The sequence below is a fragment of the Neomonachus schauinslandi genome, chromosome 4, assembly GCF_002201575.2.
Source record: "Neomonachus schauinslandi chromosome 4, ASM220157v2, whole genome shotgun sequence".
Taxonomy (NCBI): domain Eukaryota; kingdom Metazoa; phylum Chordata; class Mammalia; order Carnivora; family Phocidae; genus Neomonachus; species Neomonachus schauinslandi.
In genome coordinates, this window is record NC_058406.1 from 159,298,067 (window position 1) to 159,321,568 (window position 23,502).

Sequence of the window (23,502 nt, forward strand, 5' to 3'; positions counted from 1 at the left end):
GAAAACTTCTAATAGTCTGGGCCTCGGATGATCTGACTTCTCTCCCAGGCCCAGAGATGGTGTTTTTTAAAGTTTTTATTTTTATTCCCCTTACCAGCAATAGGTCTTCTTCTGAGCCCTTGGGATGCTAAGATTTGATGCTCTTCTCCCAGCAGCTTAAGACTTCTGTTACTTATGGAAAATAATCTAAGGATATCATACACTGCACTGGAGTACAGAGCAAGGGACATTTGGTTCTCAAGAGATAAGTAGATTACCTGTTCATCAAAACTATGTGCTGTTTTCTAAACAATATTCCACTTCTCTGTTAGACCTGACTTGCCAATGCATTTTTTATAGGATGACCTTCTAGTTCTTCATGAGATCTGAAAGAGATTGTTTCTACTGTTCCCTATAATCTCCACGTATGTTCACACTAAACATCCATCTCAAGATAATTCCAAAGGTTTTCTCTCATCCCTGCAAACTCTAAAAATCCACACAACATAATCTTGTCCAAAAGAAAAATCAGAATTAAGATTACAAATGAAGTAACTAGATTGCTGAGTGAATTAAGTAAATGAAAATGAAGTGTGATAATTAAAAAATAGAATTAAAATTAAAATTAATTAATTAAAATTAAAAGACGCTCCTCCTGGTCTTACCATTTAGGAAATTACGAGGGTTTCAGGAACTCGGTGTCAGGAACTGGAGGCAGAGTATATATACATATTTTCTATTATTTTACAACTACCTTATTTAATCTTCACTACTTGAGAATTAAGAATATGATGCTATTTTGTAAAAGAGGAAACTCAAAAACAAGATGTTAAGAGACTTAAGTTAAGCTAATAAATGGCAACTGGATTTCAGTTCGGATATGCTTCCAAACCCATGTTCTTAATTACCACCACTGCATGCTCTCCAAAGCCCATTTTATAGTAATTATTATTTGTTATTTTTAATTGAAGCATAGTTGACATGTAATACAGCATTAGTTTTAGGCGTATGACCTAGTGATCCAACAATCATATATGTTACAAAATGCTCACCATGACAAGTATAGTTACCATAAGTCACCATACAAAGTTGTTAAATTACTGACTATATTCTCTATGCTATACTTTTTGATCCCTGTGACTTTTTATAACTCCAAATATGTACTTTTTAATCCCCTTCACCTATTTTGTCTGTCTTCTTATCCCCCTTCCCTCTGGCAACCACCAGTTCTCTGTATTTATGGGTGTTTTTGTTTGTTCATTTGCTTTGTTTTTAGAGCTTCCACATATAAGTGAGATCATATATTTGTCTCTGACTTATTTCACTTGGCAGAATGCCATCAAAGTGCATCCATGTTGTCACAAATAGCAAAATTACATTCTTTTTTATAGCTAAAAAATATATTGTGCGTATACACACATTTTCTTTACCCGTTAATCCATCAATGGACACATATTGTTTCCCTGTGTTGGTTCTTGGCTATCATAAATAATGCTACCATGAACAATAGGGATTAGTGCTTTTTTGAGTTAGTGTTTTTATTTCCTTTCAATAAATACCCAGGAATGGAATTACTGGATCATGTGGTTATTTCTATTTCTAATTTTTTGAGGAAACTCCATGTTTTCCATAATGGTTGCACCAATGTACATTCCCACCAAAAGTGCACAAGGGTTCCCTTTCCTCTCATCCTCACCAACACTTGTTACTTCTTGTCTTTTTTGATACTAGCCATTCTCACTGGTGATTCACTGTGGTTTTGATTTGCATTTCCCTGATGATTAGTAATGTGGAGCTTATTTTCACAGGTATCTTGGTCATCTGTTGTGTCTTCTTTGGAAAAATGTCTATTCAGGTCCTTTGCCTTTTGGTGTTGGTGTTGAGTTGTAGGAGTTTTTTATATATTTTGGATATTAATCCCTTACTGGATATATCATTTGCAAATCTCTTCTCCAAATTGGTAAGTGACCTTTCATTTTGTTAATGGTTTCCTTTGCCCCTCAAAAAGATTTTAGCTTGGGGCACCTGGGTGGCTCAGTTGGTTAAGTGACTGCCTTCGGCTCAGGTCATGATCCTGAAGTCCTGGGAAAGAGTCCCGCATCGGGCTCCCTGCTCGGCAGGGAGCCTGCTTCTCCCTCTGACCTTCCCCCTCTCATGCTCTCTCTGTCTCATTCTCTCTCTCAAATAAATAAATAAAATCTTTAAAAAAAAAAAAATTTTTAGCTTGATGTAATCCCAATTGTTTATTTTTGCTATTGTTTCCCTTGCCTGAGGAAAGAGATTTAGAAAAATACTGCTAAGGCTGAGGTATAAGCCTTTACTGCCTATGTTCTTTTGGGAGTTAGATGGCTTCAGGTCTTACATTCAGGTTTTTCAGCCATTTTGAAATTATTTTTGGGTATGGTGTAAAGAAATGGTCCAGTTTCATTCTTTTCCCAGCATTATTTATTGAAGAAACTATCTCTTCCCCATTGTATATTCTTTAAAGAAAAAAACAAAAAGATGTATTTGAGAGAGAGCAGGGTGGGAGGGGCAGAGAGGGGCAGAAGGAGAGGGAGAGAATCCCAAGCAGACTCCCTGCTGAGTGTGGAGTCCTACTTGAGGCTCGATCCCATACCCCTGAGATCATGACATGAGCCAAAACCAAGAGTTGGACCCTCAACTGATTGATCTACCCAGGTGCCCCATCCCCCTCATATATTCTTGCCTCTTTTGTCATATATTAATTAACCGTATCAGCATCAGTTTATTTCTGGGCTCTCTCTTCTGTTTCACTAATTTATGGGTCTGTTTTTGTGTCAGTATTATTCTGTTTTGATTACTATGGCTTGTAGTATAGTTTCAAATCTAAGATTGTGACACTTCTAGCTTTGTTCATTCTCAAGAATACCTTGGATATTAGTGGTCTTTTGTGGTTCATACAAATTTCAGGATGTTTTGTTCTAGTTCTGTGAAAAATGCTATTGGTATTTTGACAGGCATTTCACTGAATATCTAGATTACTTTGAGTGTTATGGACATTTTAACAATATAAATTCTTCCAATCCATAAGCACGGTATATATTTCCATTTCTTGTGTTTTGTTTGATTTCTTTCATCAACTATAGTTTTCAGAGTACAGGTCTTTCACCTCCTTGGTTAAATTTATTGCTAGGTATTTTAATTGCTTTTGATGCAACTGTCAATGAGGTGTCCTTAATTCCTCTTTATGACAGTAATTAGTGTACAGAAACACAAAAGATTTCCGTATGTTGATTTTGTATCCTGCAACATTAGTAAATACATTTATTAGTTCCAACAAATTTGGGGTCTTTAGGGTTTTCTATATACAGCATTACATTATCTGCAAACAATTTTACTTTTTTTAAATTAATCGAAATACAGTTTAACACCTAATGTTCTGTTAGTTTCAGATGAACAACATAGTGATTTGGTAAGTCTCTATGTCATGCTATGCTAATCAGAAGTGTGGCTACCAAGAGTCACTATACAGTGTTATTACAATACCACAGACTATATTCCTTATACTTGTATCCTCCATCCCCATGACTTATAATTATAGGCCTGTTTCTTCCACTCCCTCTCACCTGTTTTGGCCATTCCCTCCCCTTTGGCAACAGTTGTTCTCTGTACTTATGGGTCTGTTTTGTTTATTAGATTCTACATATAAATGAAATCATATGGTATTTGTCTTTCTCTGACTTATATCACTTAGTGTAATACTTTCTTCCTACGTCCAACCATACTGTCACAAATGGCAAGATTATATCCTTTTTTATAGCTGAGTAATATTCCTGTGTGTGTGTGTGTGTGTGTGTGTGTGTGTATGTATAAACACATACCACATCTTCTTTATCCATTCTTCTATTGATGGACACTTGGGGTTGCTTCCGTATCTTGGCTATTGTAAATAATACTGCAATGAACATAGGGGTGCATACACCTTTTGGGTTTTTTTTTTTTCCCGTTTTTAGAGAGGAAGAGAGAGGGGAGGGGAGGGGTAGAGGGAGAGAGAGAATCTTGAGCAGGCTTCACACCCAGCTGGAGCCCGACAAGGGGCTCAGTCTCACGACCCAGAGATCGTGACCTGAGCCTAAATCAAGAGTGGGATGCTTAACTGACTGTGCAACCTGGTGCCCCTACACAGATCTTTTTGAATTGTTTTTGTTTTCTTTGGGTAAATACCCAGTGGTGGAACTACTTAGTTTTACTTCTTCTCTACTAATTTGGATGCCTTTTTCTTTTTCTTGTCTGACTGCTGCAGCTAGGACTCCCAGTACTATGTTGAATAAGTGGCAAGAGTAGGCATCCTTGTCTCATTCCTGATCTTAAGAGGAAAATTTTCAGTTTGAGTATAATGTTAGCTGTGGCTCTGTCATATATGGTATTCACTATGTTGAGGTATGTTCCCTCTATACCTGACTTTATTCAAAAGTTTTATTTAAAAAATAATTTAAAAAAATAAATTTATTTATCATAAATCAATGTTAAATTCTGTCAAATGCTTTTTCTGCATGTATTAAGATGATCTTATGATTTTTATTCTTTATTTTGTTGATGTGGTTTATCATGTTGGTAGATTTGTGGATAATAAACCATTATCCATTTTTACATTTCTGGAATAAATCCCCCTTGGTCATGGTGAATGATCCTTTTAATGTATTGTTGAATTTGGTTTGCTTATATTTTGTTGAGGATTTTTACATCTATATTCATCAGAAATATTGGTCTGTAGTTTTTTTTTTTTTAAAGTGTCTTTGCTTGATTTTGGTATCAGGGTAATGCTAGCCTTGTAGAATAAATCTGTAAGCATTGCTATTATTTGGAACAGTATGAGAAGAATAGGTATTACTTTTTCTTTAAATTTTAGAATTCACCTTTGAAGCCATCTGTTCCTGGACTTTGTTTTTTGGGAGTTTTTTGATTAATGATTCAGTTTCACTACTAGTTATCAGTCTGTTCAGATTTTTTCTTTCTTTCTGATTCAATCTTGGACGTTTGTATATTTCTAGAAATTTACCCATTTTCTAGGTTATTGAATTTGTTCACATATAATTTTTTGCCATAGTCTCTTATAATCCTTTGTATTTCTGTGATATCAGTTTTAACTTCTCTTTCATTTCTGATTCTATTTGAGTCTTTTTCTTGATAAAAGGTTTATCAATTTTGTTTATCTTTGCAAAGAACCAACTTTCAGTTTCACTGGTCTTTTCTATTGTTTGTTTAGTCTCTATTTCCCTTACTACTGTTTTATGCTTTATTACCTTCCTTCTACTAACTTTGGGCTTTGTTCTTTTTCTCATTCCTTCAGTTAAAAGGTAAGATTGATATTTTTCTTGTTTCTTGAGATAGGCCCATTTGGCTATAAATGTCCTTCTTAGAACTGCTTTTGCTGCATCCCAAAGATTTTGAACCATTGTGTTTCTATTTTCATTTGTCTCCAGGTAATTTCTGATTTCCTCTTTGATTTCTTCATTGACCCACTGGTTGTTTAGCAGAATATTGTTTAGCCTCTATGTGTCTGTGTTGTATCCAGTTTTGTTCTTGTAATTGATTTCTAGTTTCATACATTATGATTGGAAAATATGCTTGATATGATTCCAAACTTTCTGAATTTGTTGAGACTTGTTTTGTGGCCTAATGTGATCTATCCTGGAGAATGTTCCATGTGCACTTGAATGTGTATTCTTCTATTTGGGGATGGAATGTTCTATATCTATATATATCTATTTATTATGTGTGTGTGTGTGTGTGTATATATATATATATATATATATATATATTAAGTTCATCTAGTCTAATGTATTATTCAAAGCTACTGTTTCCTTACTAATCTGATTTTCTGTCTTGATGGTCTATCCATTGATGTAAGTGGGTTGATAGTCTCTTACTGTATTACTGTCAATTTCTCCCTTTGTCTTTTAATATTTGCTTTTACATATGTAGGTGCTCCTGTGTTGGTTGCATAAATATTTACAATTGGTATAAACTCTTGTTGTATTGATCCCTTTATCATTATTTTAATAATGTATCATTATACATTCTTTGTCTCTAGTTATAGTCTTTGTTTTAAAGTCTATTTTATCTTTTTTTTTTCCACTTCCATTTGCATGGGATCATTTTCCATTTCTATACTTTCAGTCTCTATGTGTCTTCAGGTCTGAAATGAGTCTCACATAGGCTGAATACATATGGGTTTTGTTTTTTTTTTTAATCCATTCAGTCACCCTATATCTTTTGTTTGGAGCATTTAGTACATTTACATTTGAAGTAATCAATAGGTATGTACTTATTGCCATTTGTTGTTTTCTGGTTATTTTCATAGTTCTCTGTTCCATTCTTCTCTTGCTCTCTTACTTTGTGACTTAACTTTCTTTAATGTTATATTCCTTTCTCTTTGTGTATCTATTATAGGCTCTTAGTTTGTGGTTACCATCAGGTTCATATATAATATCCCATGTGTACAGCAGTCTACATTGTTGATGGTCACTTAAGTTAGAACACAATCTAAAAGGACCACGTATATACATATATACTTCCTCTTCCATGTTTATGTATGTCTTTACATCTTTTATTTTGTGTATCTCTTGATTAATTTTTAAAGATATATTTGATTTTACTGCTTTTGTCTTTCAACATACATACTAGCTTTATAAGCAACTGATCTTCTACCTTCACCTGTATATTTCCTTTTACCAGTGATAGTTTTTCCTTCATAATTTTCTCAATTTTAGTCATGGCCTTTTCTCTTCCACTTAAGGAAGTCTCTTTAACATTTGTTGTGTAAGGCCAGTTTAGGGTGATGAACTCCTTTAACGTTTGTCTGGTAAACTCTTTATCTCTCCTTCAATTGTGAATGATAATCTTGCCAGGTAGAGTATTCTTGGTTATAGGTTTCTTTCTTTTAGCACTTTGAACATATTATGCCACTCCCTTCTGGCCTGCAAAGTTTCTGCTGAAAAATCAGTCATTAGCCTTATGGAGTTTCCCTTGTAAGTAACTGTTTCCTTTTCTCTTATGGCTTTTAAGAGTCCCTCTGTATCTTTAATTTTTGCCAGTTTAATTATTGTGTCTTGGTATGGACCTCTTTGAGTTCCTCTTGTTTGAGGCTCTTAGATATGTATGTGTGTTTCCTTCCCCAGGACAGGAAAATTTTCAGCTGTTATTTCTTCAAATAGGTTTTCTGTTGTTTTCTCTTTCTTCTCCTAAAAACACTGTAATGCAAATGTCATTACACTTGATGTTTCAGAGGTCCCTTTAATGTATCCTCATTTAAAAAATTCTTCTTTTTCCTGTTCAGCTTGGTTGCTTTCCACTACCCTGTCTTCCAGATTCCTAATCCATTCTTTTACAGTCTCTGTCAATTCCCTGTATTTTTCAATTAATTGTATTCTTCAGCCTGATGGGTTCCTTTTATATTTTCTTTCCCTTTGTTGAAGTTCTCACTGTTTGTCCACTCTTCTCTCAAGCCCAAACATTACTTTGAACTCTATCAGGTAGATTGCTTATCTCCATTTGGTTTAGCTCTTATTAAGTTTTGTCGTGTTCTTTTGTTTGGAACATATTACTGTCTCCTCATTTTGTCTGTTTGTTTCTATGTATTAGGTAGGTCAGCTGTGTCTTCTGGTCTTGAAAGTAGTGGCCTGATGTAGAAGGCATCCTGTGATGCCTAGAAGTGCAACTGCCCTCAGACCACTAGAACCAGGTGCTCCAGGGATGTCCTTTGTGTGGGTTGCATGCACCCTCCTGTTGTGTCTGGGGTTGCCTGTGGTCAGGATTGGCCCTCCAGCCAGCTGTCAACAATGAACTGCCATGACTACTGTGGGCACATTGGTAGGCAGAAATTGCCACCAGCATGATCAGCTAGAGGCCCAGCTGGAGCAGCTTTGAGTATGCTGGTGGGCAGATCTGGCCCTTACCCTGGCTGTCTGTAATGAATGGCTATGACTGCTCCAGGTACACTGGTGGGCAGGGCTTGCCCCTGGTGCAACTGGCTGAAAGGCCTGGCTGTAGCTACAGTGGGCATACTGGTAGATGGGGCTGGCTCCCCCTTTCTTGGGCAGGAGTTGCTTTAGAGGGGCACTAGTCCTGGCCAGGGCTGCCCACCAGATGGTCCAGGCTAGAGCCACTTTGGAGGAGCATGTGCTGGGGTGGACAGATTGGGAGTGATAGGTCCACAGGGAATGCTGGAGTGTGAAAAGTAGTGCTAGCAGGGTAGCTGGAGAATGTCCAAAATCAGCTCCCACATGCTTCCATCCAGCTAGGTTGATGAAGGGCAAGAAAAATGGTACTTGCCAGCACCTCTGTTCCCAGTGAAAGTTCCTACAGATCCCTGCCCCCCGGCACACGTCCTGAAATTAAGCAATGCATTTCCATGTATGACCTATTTGCTTTTCAAATCGCTGCTTCTGTGCTGGGTCTCAGACCAAGTAATATAGCACATTAGCCTTTAAGAGCAGACACTTGCTTTCCTCTTGTCTTCTGGCTCCCCCAGTTAAGCCCCACTGATTTTCAAAGCCAGACGTTATGGGGACTCACCTTCCCTGTACAGGTCCCCAGGGCCGGAGTATCCAGTGTGGGTATTGATCCCTTAACTCATCTGAGCCCATGATATCCCTCTTGCTTATGGGTCACCAAGCTGGGGGTTTGGTTCAGTTCATGACCATGTGTCTCTGCCCATCCTACTCTTCTCAGTGTGGCCTTCTCTTTATGCTTTTAGCTGTGGAAGATCTGTTGTGACAATCTTTAGGTCGTTTTCAGACTGAGTTTCCTGAACTGAAACTGTTGGCTCAGTGTATCCATGGGAAAAGGTGAGCTCAGTGTCCTCTCACTCCACTATCTTCCCCCACTCTCCTTTTTTTATAGTAATTATTAAGCAACAATCAAGGATGTCCCTGGCTGAGCACTATTTCAGATACGGTAACCCACATACTATAAAATATGTGTGTATTCTGCTGGGACAGTTAAATTTTGTTAAGTTGTGCATGTGTGGCATATCCAAAACTGATGTTTGAAAACAAAAGAAAAGAAGTCGTACAAAATCCCGAGTTGCATTTTTGTTTGAACATCCATTTGTAAGTTAATTATGTAATGATGTTTTAACACTGACTAGAGATTGGAATATAGGAAGATGCCGGATCTTAGCTTAAGTGGCATAAAATACAATCGGGGGAAACGCACTTAAATTTTTACTTTACTAAAACCTGTAGACAACAGCCATTTTTTAAGAAGTATAAGAAAAAAACTTTTTTTCACTTTTGAAGATTATCAGATTGGATCTTCAGCTGTATCATAATGTATCAGACAACATAAATATGTAAATATATCAAGAAACAGAAAAGTGCCATGAGAAAAAAAAAAGAAAGCAGGTGAATAGAAATGCAGTTTTGTTTAATATAGGTTATTAAGAGATGGAAGGTAACATGTGAAGAGAGGTCTCAATAAAGGGAGAAATGAAACAAGGCAGAACACTTCAGGTATAAAAAGTATTAACAGAAGCATGTTTTTAGTATGGGAAATGGTATGAAGGCCACCATGGCTAAAGAAAAGTGAGCTAGGAAAAAATGGTAGAGTATGAGACAATCAGCACTGGAGGGCAGTGTTTTTTAACTATGGGTCTCAACATTTTTGGTAAAATTAACTAAGTAGATCAAAAAAGAGAACTTATTGTATAAGACATTCTTCATTCCATACTATTTTTAATGAGCTAAAACAGTAAGGATAGTACTGTTTTGTGAAATTTTTGCTTCACATGTGCATGCTGAGTCTCTATTTAAAATACATACAGTGAGTTACAGAAGAGGGCTCATAGATCATGGTAAAAATCCTAGACATTATTCTAAATGTGACAGATAGGAAGCCACTAGAGGGAGGGAAGCAGAGGGAAATGACAAAACCTACTAAACCCTTTATAGAGATTACTTTGACTTTCACACGAAGTACTTATTAATTCAAAGGGGAAGATTATAACTTAGGAGCAGAGAAACCTGGTGAATACCACCCAATTAAATTTCACACCACAATGGTAAGGAAAACTGCCACGAAGCTCTTCTTCATGTGATACACTAAAAAAGAAGTATTCCTGGCAAAAATGCATCAACTGAATCTGATCTTGAGGAAATACTGGATACAGTTCATAAAAGGTACAAAATAAAGTCAATGTCATAAAAGCTGGGTAACTGGTTGTTCCAAATTAGAGACTAAAGAGACATCACAACTAATTGCAATGTTTCCAAATCAGGAAAAAAAAATTGCCAGTTAGTACATTATTTGAGCAACTGGTAAAATTTGATATGAACTATATTAGATAAAAGTACTGTATCAATGTTAAACTTCCTGACTTGTATTGTGGTTATCTAAGAAAATGCCTTCATTTTTAGTGTGTATGTGAGGTACTGGGGGTTGTAAAGGGACATGTTTGTGCAACTCATTCCTAAATGTTTTAGCAAATAGGAGTAAGAAAAAAAGAAATGTGGCAAAATGTTAATAACTGCTAGAATCTAAGGGAAGGATACTGTTATGGGCTAAGCTGTAGCCCTCCCAAAGTCACATGTTTAAGTCTTAACCTCACAGTACCTTAGAATGTGACCTTATTTGGACAGAGAACCTTTAAAAGGGTGGTTAAGTTAAACTGAGGTCATTAGGGTGGGTCCTAATCCAATACAACTGGTGTCCTTATAAAAGATTAGGAAACAAACACAAGTAGAAGAAAGACCATGTGATTACTAAAAAGAGAAGTCAGCCATCTATCTACATGCCAAGGGGAGAGGCTTCAGAAGAATCTAACCATGCTAACACCTAGATCTTTGATTTCTAGCCTCTAGAACTGTGAGAAAACAAATTCCTATTGTTTAAGTCACCTAGTCTGTGGTACTTTCTTATGGAGGCCATATTAGGGAAATTATTATATAGCTTAATTTATTTTTTAAAAAAGGTTTATTTATTTTAGGGTGCGTGTGCATGGGGGTGCGTGGAGAGGGAGACTCTCAAGCAGACTCCCTGCTGAGCCCAGAGCCTGATGTGGGGCTTGATCCCATGACCCTGAGATCATGACCTGAGCCAAAATTGAGTTGGACGCTTAACCAACTGGGAGTCACCCAGACGCCCCAATATAAGCTCAATTTCTAATACTTGGTCAAATTTGATATAATGCAAATAAAAAAATCTGATACTCCAAGGAATATAAGAATGTATAGGGTCCTTAGACCAAAAAGCTTGAGGACCACTGGTTTAGATCCTTTCTAAACATATTTCCTTTCTCTATAACTTCTGATCTTATCCTTAATATCTTCTTAAAAGAATTAGTATGTTGGATACATGCCTTTTCTACTAGCTTTCAAAATGACATTACCTAAAAGAATTATTTCTTCTTTGTAACTCCTCTGCTTCTTGTCTTGATGGCTTTATTTATAAGTTGCAAATACTTTTTCCAGGTATTTCAGTCTCATGTTTTAAGCAGTATATGATGAATATCATTTGCTCTTGGGGCACCTGGGTGGCTCAGTCAGTTAAGTGTCTGCCTTCAGATCAGGTCATGATCTCAGGGTCCTGGGAGCGAACCCCACGTTGGGCTCCCTCCTCAGTGGGGAGGCTGCCTCTCCCTCTCCCTGCTGCTTCCTCTGCTTGTGCTCTCTCTCCTTGTCAAATGAATACATAAAATCTTAAAAAAAAAATTCTGATCTTAAACTCACTGTAATTTAATTTTTAAAAATATCCTATCACCTTTTGATTGCTCAAGTCTATATTTAATTTAATCACTACAGATTGGTGTTATTCAACAGAAACTGCAAACCACATACATAATTTTGAATTTTCTAGTAGTCACATTAAAAGGTAATAAAAACAGGAAAAAAGTAATATATTTAACCAAACATATCTCAACTATTATCATCTCAACATAAAAATTCAAATAAAAGTTATTAATGTATTTTATATTCTTTTTTATTCTAAGACTTCAAAATCTGGTTATTTCACACTTACGTGAAAGCTACATTTCAAATAGTCATTAACTACTATGTGGCCAGTGGCTACTATTTTGTAAAGTGCAGCTCTAGACAGAAGCAAAAATAATTCCTCTTTATTTGTATTTGAATTCTGATTTGTGCTTTACATCCCATTGACCACATCTTATTACCTTTCTTTCCCAGATCTACTATTTAATATTTCTTTTATTGTGCTGCTGCATATATTCATTTAACATTTTATTTTCCAAATGTCAAATTCTAACCCTGATTTCCATTTCTTTCAGGGAATTTTATATTTTGAAAAATCTGTCATTTATAATATAGAATTCTGACCTTTTTGTTATAGTATTGTTTCCTAAAACTGTAAGGACATATACTGACCTTTCCATGTACAGGTTAATTTCAAATTGTCCAAAGTCATGACAAATGAAATCAAGAAGAAAGAACTTAAAGAGAACACTGAAGAAGTACAGACTGTCGATGAAGTACTATTTCATTCCTAAAGTGGATGTAGCAGTGAACATCTGAAATACTATAGCTTCCTTTGTTCTCTTCCTCCAATGACAAGCCAACTGGTACCCTCTTGGGTATACCAAGAAACTACACATTTGACTAGGTAGACCTTGACTTTCATACAGTACACTGACAAGCCAATTCTGCCTCTGGAAAGAAGATGTACTTACTACTTATTTATTGGAGCTGTTCCATTTATACCAATTCTACTTATACCCAAACAGCAATGTTTATGCATTTTTACTTCACAGAATCTTTGCTTATTTATATAAAATGTCTAATAATAGAAAAACCAAAGTGCTCATAATTACAAAAAAAGAAACTCTGGTCTCAAATTTAACGCAACTGAAACAAAGATAAGATATTTAGGAGATTAAGTTCAAGATGGCAGCATAGAAAGATCCTGAACTTACCTCCTCACATGGTCACACTGAACCTACAGCTACATATGGGGGAAAAAAAAAAAAAACATATCCAAGCAGGTAGAGGGGCTGAGATATAATCTCACCATGAACCACACATAAACTCTGGCACAGTCACCTATAATCAAGAGGAACTTGAAACACTGAGCTACTCCCTGAGGAATGATGGGTTTAACACCATTATCAGGCACCCCACCTTTTATGACCTGCACTTGAGAGATGAGTCTCCAAAACATCTATGTCTGAAAGCCAAGGGAGCTTGAACTGAGAAACTGTTATTAAAGAGCCATGGGGCACAGCCTTAACAGTCATAGAGGCAGCTGACTGCAAAGTACCCAGACTTTCTGTGAAAGATGTTCATCTGCTTATCTTATTAAAACATCTAATTTACCACTCTCCTAAGAGACAGAGACAGCAGGTGTCAACTTTGCATTCTCCCTCTGCCTCACTCCAGAGCACTGGTACCTCTCAGAAAGGAGTCTGTAACCTCAAATGGTGCCCCAATTTTGGTGGCTGCCACCCAAGAGAGGCCTCTAGATCACCTGGCTCTGGTAGCCAGAGGGGTTTAGGCTTGCAGGTCTCACAAGCTTATATAAGACAGAGAAAGCATTCTTAGCCAGCTACCACCCCTAGGGCAAAGCACAGAGGCAAAAATCTGAAGTACCCAGTCTTTCTTTCCATAAAAGGGGACTATTAGCTTATCTTCATAGCTGCAGCCTGAAGGAGAGACCCTCTCCAAAGACCTCAGATGGTTGGCACTACCTTTGCACTCCCCCTCTGCTATGCTGCAGGCCACAGCATCTCCAGAGGGAAGCTTGTTGTATACACATCAAGAACCCCAGGTTTTAATCTGGTGGTCTCAGTTTTTATGGGCTGCTACCCAGTGGATGTCCCCTAATTGCCTATCTCTGGGGGCCAGTGGGGTTTTTATTCCTGGGTCCCATGGGACAATAACAACTAGAGATGCAGTTCTTGGCCAGCTACCACCACCAGGGCACAGCACTAGCATAATGAAACATATCCCAAGATTTCTGTGAAAAAGGCCTATTTACTTGGCCTGGAACTTCAGCCCAAGGGACAGGCTTCTTTTGGTTTGACACACATACAGAGACTTCTGAGATTTCTGAGAAACCAACACAGAAAGTCTGGAAAATTAAGAAACAGGAATATGTTCCAAAGAAAGGACAAGACAAGACCTCAGAAAGATATCTTAATGAAATGGAGGTAAGTGGTTTGTTAACCAATGAAGAATTCGAAATAACAGTCATAAAGATACTCACCAAGCATGGAAGAATGGATAAACAAAGTGAAACTTCAAAAAAGAGATAGAAAATATAAGAAAGTATCAAACAGAAGTCACAGAGCTGAAGAATACAATCACTGAAAAATATACTAGAAGGGTTCAACAGCAGACTAGATGAAGCAGAAAAAAGGATCAGTGAACTCAAATACAAGGCAGCAGAACTTATCAAATCAGAGCAGCAAAAAAAAAAAAAAAAAAAAGCAAAGATAGCTTAAGGACCTTATGCAACAACATTAAGCAGAACACTTGCATTATAGGGGTCCCAGAATGAAGAGAAAGGGGCAGAAAATTTCGCTAACCTAGGGCAGGAAAGACACTGAGATTCAGGAAGCCCAGAAAGTTTCAAGTAAGATGAACTCAGAGACCCACACCAAGACATATCACATATCACATTTAAACTGTCAAAAGTTAAAAATGAATTTTTTTTTTTTTTTTTGAGAGAGAGTACACAGAAGAGGGAGAGAATCCCAAGCAGATTCCACACCCAGCATGAGATTATATCCCTCTATACCCATTTTTTGAGAGTTTTTATAAATGTTGAATTTTGTCAGATGCTTTTTCTGCATGTATTGAAATGATATTATTTTTATTGCATTGAAAAGAGTAAATTATGAATAAATTTAACCAAGGAGGTCAACAACCTGTACACTGAAAACTATAAGACACCAATGAAAGAAACTGAAGAGAACAAAAATAAATGGAAAGATATTCCATGCTCATGGATTGGAAAAATTGTGAAAATGTCTATATTAAGCAATCTACAGATTCAATAATATTCCTATCAAAATTCCCAATGGGGGGCGCCTGGGTGGCTCAGTTGGTTGAGCGACTGCCTTTGGCTCAGGTCATGATCCTGGAGTCCCGGGATCGAGTCCCGCATCGGGCTCCCTGCTCAGCAGGGAGTCTGCTTCTCCCTCTGACCCTCCTCCCTCTCATGCTCTCTGTCTCTCATTCTCTCTCTCGCAAATAAATAAAAAATTAAAAAAAAAAAAAAAAAAAAAAAAATTCCCAATGGCATTTTTCCCAGAAATAGGACAAAATCCTAAAATTCATATGGAACCACAAAAGATCCCAAATAGCCAAAGTAATCGTAAAAAATGCTTCCTGATTTCAAACTATATTACAAAGCTGTAGTAATTAAAACAGTACAGTACTGGCATAAAAATAGACACAGAGTCCAATGGAAGAGTCCAGAAGTAAAACCACCCATATATGGTCAATTTATGATAAAGGAGCCAAGAATGCACAATGGAGAAAGGAGAGTCTCTTCAACAAACAGTGTTGGGAAACTGGATAGCCACATGCAAAAGAACAAAACTGGACCACTATCTTCACATCATATACAAAAACTAACTCAAATGGATTAAAAAGGTTAACATAAGACCTGAAATCATAAAACTCCTAAAAGAAAACAGAAGCAGTAAGCTTCTTGACATTGGTCTTGGCAATGATTTTTTGGAGCAAAGGCAACAAAAGCAAAAATAACAAGTGGGACTATTTCGAACCAAAAAGCTTCTGAACAGCAAAGGAAATGATCAACAAAATGAAAAGGCAACCTCCTGAATAGGAAAAAGAATTTGTAAATCATATCTGATAAGGGGTTAACATCCAAAATTTATAAAGAACTTCTATAATTACATAGCAAAAATAATGCAATTAAAATATGATTGAAAGAACTAAATAGACATTTTTTCCAAAGAAGAGCTACAGGTGGCCAACTTGTACATAAAAAGGTGCTCAACAACATTAAGCATCAAGAAATGTAAATCAAAATCACCATGAGATATGCCCTCACACCTCACACCTGATGGTGGCTGGGGGATGGATTAAGGGTGTCAATGGGTATAAACTTCCAGTTATAAATAAGTATTGCGTATTGTGAGATATATATAGCACAGTGACTATAGTTAATAATACTGTACTTCATATTTGAAATTATTAACAGAGCAGATCTTAAAAGTTCTCATTATAAGAGAAAAATTTCTAACTATGTACGGTGACAAATGTTTAACTAGACTTATTGTGGTGATCATTCTGCAATATATACAAATAGCAAATCATTGGCGTTAAACCAGCAATTAACACTAAACTGTGATTAAACAGTTTTAGAGTACGTGCAAAATGCTGAAAATGTTTTATCAAATATCATCTCTAAAAACTACAGTACAATGAGGGATCGTATGTATATTTCTTAACTTTCTGAAGAAGAACCTACTTATAATGGAAGTCTATCATACATGCTCTTTAAGAACACATTTTATAAAGAAGGTCACACAAGTCAGTCAGAAACACCAAAACAAGTAAGTGAAAAAATTTTTCACAAGAGTCAAAAGTAATGTTATGAAACAGTCAACAGTAAAAAAAACAGACTAAAAATCCTATAACTTGCACACCAAATAGTAAAGATCAAACAAAAAACTGAAGGGGGAGGTAAAGATGCAATGAAATAGGTAATAAGTGCTAATATTATTAATGAGAATATCGAGTGGAAATCAATTTGTCAGAGCCTTAGTCTATGACTTATTAATTTGACTTCTGTAACTGTTTAAGATAAAATACCTGAATACAGAAAAAGGCTTCATGTAAAGAAGGGATTTTAAAAAAATAGCATCATCATGAATAATGCAATTGAAAAAAATGTATTAAAGATGTATACTATAATCTGTAGGACAATCACTACATACACACATGAACTCCAATAATAACATTATATAGTGTCACCCAGCCATTAAGCCAGATTGAAATGAGAACATGAAGAAATACTTATGTCATAATTTCAAATAAAAAAATATGAGGTTATTATAGATTAGTTGTAACTATATGTAAAAACCTGAACAGAAAAAACCCAATCACAAGATTTCAAATATGCAATGGTACCAAAACAACAAAACATTGTTTTATTAGGGATGGTGGTATAAAACTGCCACTTCACGGAGTGATGAGTTTTAAATCATAGCCAGTAACTGCCAATCAAGCCAGCTTTGCAAATTATACATTTGGTCAATTAATTATCATCTCATGGTAACTTGTATTCATAAATTTTTAGAAATACAATGATCAAGAACTTACCACATGAGTAGTTTTTAATGTACTGCCATCAAATCTGCATAAACTGGAGCTCTCTTCAAAGAAAATGTCACATTCTTCTAACTCTTGAGCATTACAAGGAGGTTTTTCTTTATCTGGATTTGGATTCTTAGACCAGAAAATAAAATAAATAAACTTTCAACAATAGGAGAATGGATTTCTTCATTCTTAAAAAGATCAAAATTGTAGCAGTAATGAAAAACTGAATTTCAGACCCATGACCAATAAATCCTAATCAACAAAAACAGAAATAACAGAATTATGAAATCACCAGAAAAAGATATTAAAACAGGTATTATAAACATGTTCTATATACTCAAAGATGTAAAAAAAAAAAGATGTGTATGTTGACAGAGGTATGGAAGACATAAAAAAATAACCAAATTGAACTTCTAAACATGAAAATATAGTATCTGAAATGGAAAGTAAAAAAGATAGGACTGGCAACTAATCGGACATGGCAGACCTGTGAGCTTAAAACAAAGCAACAGTCTATCTAAAATGAAAGAGAGGGGGAAAAAAAAAAACACAGAACTGCAGTGACCTGTGGAATAATATCAAATGGTCTAACACACGAGTAACTAGAAGAGGGCAGGAAGAATGAAAAAAAAAAAAAAAGAGAAGAAATGGTCAACAAATGATGAAAACTATAATCCTATAGATTCAAAAAGGTCCAAGAAACATTAAAAAAAACTCACTGCAAATCACATTATAATGAACTTGTTGAAAAGCAGTAATAAAGAGAGTATCTTAAAAGTAGTCAGAGGAGAAAAAATAAACACATTATGAACAGAGGAACAAAGATACAAATGACAGCTAACTTCTCATCCGAAACTATGCAAGCCAGAAGACAATGGAGTATAACTGAAGTGAAGGGGGAAAAAACCCCCATCAACATTGACTCATGTACTTAACAAAGATACTAAAAAAGGAAGACAACCTAAGTATTTTTGCAGCAAACACAAACTGAGAGAATTTACCCAGCAAACCTACACTATAAAAAATGCTAAAGGAAGTTCTTCAGCCAGGAGAAAAATGACAACAGATGGAAATGTGAATCAACACAAAGAAATGTAGAACAGAGGAAATGACAGGTATGTGGGTCAGTGTAAGATTTCCCTCTAATCTCTTTAAAAGAGAACTGATTAAAGTTAAAACAATAATATATTATTGATATGATAATATAAAGGATGAAGAAATGGAAATATATTGTGAAGTTCTTAAGTTATGAGTGAATTATATTTTGACGATAGATGGTGATGAGTTAAAGATGCTGTGTAAACTCCAGAACAACCACTAAGCACACATGCACGCACACACACACATTAACACACACAAATATCCACCCAAACAAAAACACAGAGGTACAGCTAATAATAAGCCAAAAGAGAAGATAAATGGAATCATTAATTTTAATATGTTCCATTGCTTAAATGCAAGAATCACTGTCTGGTCTTATATCCCTCATAGAGTAAAAGAATCACAATGTTCAAGTGATAAATATTATACACACACACACACACACACACACTCACACACACACAAACAGAAATGTAATCCTACAAATGACCAAATGTCCACACACTCAGTTTGCCAAAATGCTGTCATGTTATTGAGAACTTAATGAAATGGCTTGAGAAAGCCTCTGAAACTAAATGGTTGGGAGTTATAGATCTATATTATCAAACCTGTCCATGTCCCACCTGGGATATGGAGCCACCTAGTTGTGGTTGTCTGCTCCAGCCTATATATCAGTGCAAACAATTCTGGTTGCTATACTTGGCTGGGAAGGCAATATCAACAATTAGCTGGAACCATTTTTTCAGTGATTCAACAACATATATATGCCCAGCAGCATACAGAATACCCTCTGCACTTCTCCCTCCTTTCCCTTTTCCATTACCTGTATGTTGAAGAGGGCAAAATTATAAGGTCAGAACTATCAAGGCAGCCAGATTTTAATAGGACAAGACTATAGAGAAAGGGGAATAACAGAGAAGAGAACCCAAGACTCTGCTGCTTCACTATAGCCATTTACTGATTTTCAAGCTGAGCTGAAAAAGACAAGTGGAAAGAAGCAGCATGCAAGGGGCTCAAAAGCTGAGTGCTGATACTATTAAAGTGTTTGGGAGACAAAAATTAGAGGACAGGGCCTACACAGGAGAAGCCCTGGTAAACATCCTAGACTTTCACTTGAGATTCATGAAAAGTTCTGCCTTAGGAGTAAGAACAAACAAGGAATAAATATCAGCCATGTAAAAAAACATGGAAATACAGCACCAAATCAAATCAATCCTTAATGGGGTTAAGAAGATAGGATGAAATTTTGCAGGATGCAGGTCAAGTATTATTTAGAATGAAGTATATAGCTTTTCAAGAGAAAAGTAGGTTAAAAAAATCATCTGAACTTTCACTTTGAAAAATAGAGCAAAATAAATCCAAAGTAAGCAAAAAGGAGAAAATAATGTAAAAACAGAAATGAAATTGGAAACTGAAACAACAACAAAAAACAATGGAAATAGATGCCCCAAATAATCCTTATATAATAAAGAAATTAAATTCATGGCTAAAAACTTCCAAAACACAAAACTCCAATCTAGATGGTCTCACTGGTAAATTCTATATTTAAAGAAATAATGCCAATTCTACACAATCTCTTCCAGAAATAGAACAAGCAGGAAACACTTCCCTACTCATTTTATGACATCAGCATTACCCACATATCAAAACTGGATAGCGACAGTAAAAAGACAAAACAAAAACTACAGACCAACATTCCTCCTAAATATAGATGCAAAACTCCTCAGTAACATTTAGCAAACCCAAACCAGTAATATGCAAATAGGATAATACATCATTACCAAGTGGGTTTTATCCCACAAATGAAGAAAATGTATTTGACAAAATTCTATAGCCTTTCATGATTCAAAACACTCAGTTTAACAGAAATAGAAGAAAATTTCCAGAACATGACAAAAATAATCCATAATACTTAACAACAAAATATTCAACTATTTCTCCAAGACTACAAATGAGGCAAGAATGTCTGCTTTCACTATTCACCATTTCTATTTTACGGTGGATTAAAGGTTCTAACCAATACAGAAAAGCAAGAAAAAGTATAAAGATTTGAAACACATAAGACAGCCTTCAGTTGCAGATAACAAGATTCTACGTTTTTTTTTTTCCAAAATGTTACAAACACATTGGTGTTCAGCCATAAATAACTTACTCATACAGACCAATATTCATTTGAAATAATCAAGTTTAAAAGGCAGTTAACAGCAATAAAATACAGTATCAAAACAAACCTCCACTACTATAACTACTATTATATCCCAGAGCACACCACAATAAATAGTCGCTGAATGAAGGAACATTAATAGGGCAATGCAGTCTACATGTCTTGTTGTAACACTAGGACTATGAAATCAAAGTAATGGTCTTACATATGAATTCTAGTGATTCCTGAAATTTTTAATTATTGCTGGCAGACATGAAATTTGGTTTCTCCATTTTGGCCATGCTTTCTTTTGACGGAGACACTTATTTTCAATATTCTAATTTCCTTCCTACTTTAAGATGCAATTAACCCTATAGTATAACTACATCTTTTTTTTTTTTTAAAGATTTTATTTATTTATTTGACAGAGAAAGACACAGCGAGAGAGGGAACACAAACGGGGAGTGGGAGAGGGAGAAGCAGACTCCCTGCCGAGCAGGGAGCCCGATGCAGGACTCGATCCAGGGACTCCAGGATCATGACCTGAGCCGAAGGCAGTCGCTTAACCAACTGAGCCACCCAGGCGCCCTATAACTACATCTTTATACAGTTTTTTCCTCATTGTTCTAACTCCAGGCGGCAATAAGTCAGACATTTACATGTGCTGATATAATTTTTGGTGAATAAACATATAAATAAAATTCTGGTATGCTTTATTCAAATTTTTAACATTATCTTAAAAGTTACCAGATTAGAACATTTCAACAAAATCTCATAGTTGAATGAGTACTGTACTATTGTAATCACTACAATGAATTACTTTGTCAATCAAAATTAATTATAGTATATATTTATACCCCTAGTGATATTCTAAGATAATCTACAAAATTTCAATGATGACAAGTAGATTATTAGCATAGGTAGACAGTAAAATCTTAATTTTTTTATCCCTACCAGTATTGGTCTATTGATTCTTCTAAAGGAGAATATATATATTTATGTGCGTATATGTGTGAATATGTGTGTATATAGATGTACGTATACATATATATGTACACACATAGATACATACATACATGAACACCCATCTTATACAACAATCCCACACACATATATGTATTCATGTGGTGTAAGGAATGAATATTAGAATTTTAAGCTATATTCAAACACCAGTCTGTAGTACCTAATCTGTGTCTCTAACACTAGCAAATGAAAAATAATGTTTGAAAAACACGGCATAATCCTCACATAACATACTTCTGGGCCTTTGGAAAATGACCCTACTACTACAATTGCTTACCAGTTCTTCAGAGGTCAAATGCATTAAACGTTCAGCTATTGCAGCACACTGGGCTGAGTCTCTTATAAACTCTCCTTGCTTATCACCGACCACTAGCTCTGGCCATGTTAGTCCTTCATTCTTTTTAATCAAGAAAATCTCCAAGCTAGAAGTTAAACAAGAAAAGTAATGTTACATTAAGCAACTACATAAATTACATAATCAACACCAAACAGAAGAATCTTCCATTGAATTTATCCCCGCCTTGGTGTCCAGCCAGAGATGTTTTACCAAAACTTGTGTTAATTTTAGTACTGCATATTGGAATAGAGATGGAAAATCTGTAATCCAGGGGTAAATAATTTATACTTAATAAACAAAAAAATACCGCTGGAAATAGTATGTCAAATGGCCTGATGAGAAGAGTGACTGGCAAGAGTAAGACCACCTAGAAAGTACTGTTGTAGTCCAGGTACGCAGTGTGTTACTGAACTTAAGTGACAAATGCAAGCAGCGTGGATCTATGAGATCTTTTACCAGGTAATGGTGGTGGTGGTGAGGGTGGTGACTGGGGTGGGCACATAAAGTTAACTGGACAGGGACTATAACTAAAGGTACCTCTTTGTGCATGGAGCCAAAAAGTAGCTTCATTTCCCCAAGCTAGTAGCCAATTATACAATTATTAATGTAAACATCAGGCAATTAGATCAATACAAATGTTAATTTTTAAAATATGTATTTTAAAGAATTGAAAATAAAGTAGAAATTAGAAAATAATTAACTTTGATAACTCCTTAGGAGGAAAAAAGTTATGTGGCCTCTATCAACTGAAAATCTAATTCTGTACATTTAAGCCATTAAGCACAAATTCCAAATACACTAAAAAGGGCCTATCAACGTAATCCTGCGATTAAGGTTTGATGCAGCAGGAAGGGGAAAGAGAGCTGAGTCGGGGCAGACTGTGGACACAGGAGTTGCCCACGTGCCTCTTGAATAGGAAGGGAAATTTGCGTAAGCTGCTTTAGGAGTAGTTGGTACTGTAACACAGAGAAAAGTGGGGGTGGTGGTAGCTGTTCCATAGGAAAGCAACCTTTTCCATGTGCCATCTCTGGTACACGTGTGCCACTAACCTGTGCCCTGGAACACAACTGCAAGGAAAAACTGCAAGGACACAATAATAACAATTATCATAATTATCAAATAGAACATGCAAACCTATCAGTTATTCTTTTTCAAGGTTGTTATTATCACCACCTCATGAAATAATTACAGCATTTTAAATTTTTCTGAAACTACTTCTTTTAAGAGACTATACAAAATATCTTTTCTATGTAATGAGTTCCTATCATTAGCATTAAAAATTACTACGATAATATATTCTCTAAGAGAAAGGTCATCTTGAAAATCATGATGATGATGAATCATGACAGCGACTCATACTTAATCTTCCCATATGCCAGGTGCTGTCAAGCATTTTACATGTTTTTAACTCATTGATTGCTCATGACAACCAAATAAAGTAAGTAATATTTTGTCTTCATTTTACAAGTAAGAAAAAAAAAAGCACTGAGAGGTTAAGTAACTTGCCAAAGTCACAAGCTAGGAAAGCAGTCTGGCTCTAAGTCCATGTTCCTCACTACTTTACTATTCTGCCTCTTTGAACAAATATATGTAAATAACTACTAAAGAAAGTTTACTGTGACCAGAATGTATAAGTACTGTTTTTCGTCAGT

At 35.8% G+C, this 23,502-nt stretch overlaps 1 protein-coding gene across 1 annotated transcript in view; it reads right to left on the minus strand.

Moving 5' to 3' along the window:
• Window positions 1-23,502, minus strand: part of NUDCD1 (NudC domain containing 1) — a 73,198-nt gene that overhangs the window by 12,225 nt on the left and 37,471 nt on the right. The window contains exons 7-8 of the mRNA XM_021688365.1: window positions 21,791-21,935; window positions 17,250-17,375 (exon numbers count right to left, since the gene is read on the minus strand). Coding sequence (XP_021544040.1) covers window positions 17,250-17,375; window positions 21,791-21,935 — 271 coding nt within the window. The remainder of the gene's footprint in view (window positions 1-17,249; window positions 17,376-21,790; window positions 21,936-23,502) is intronic.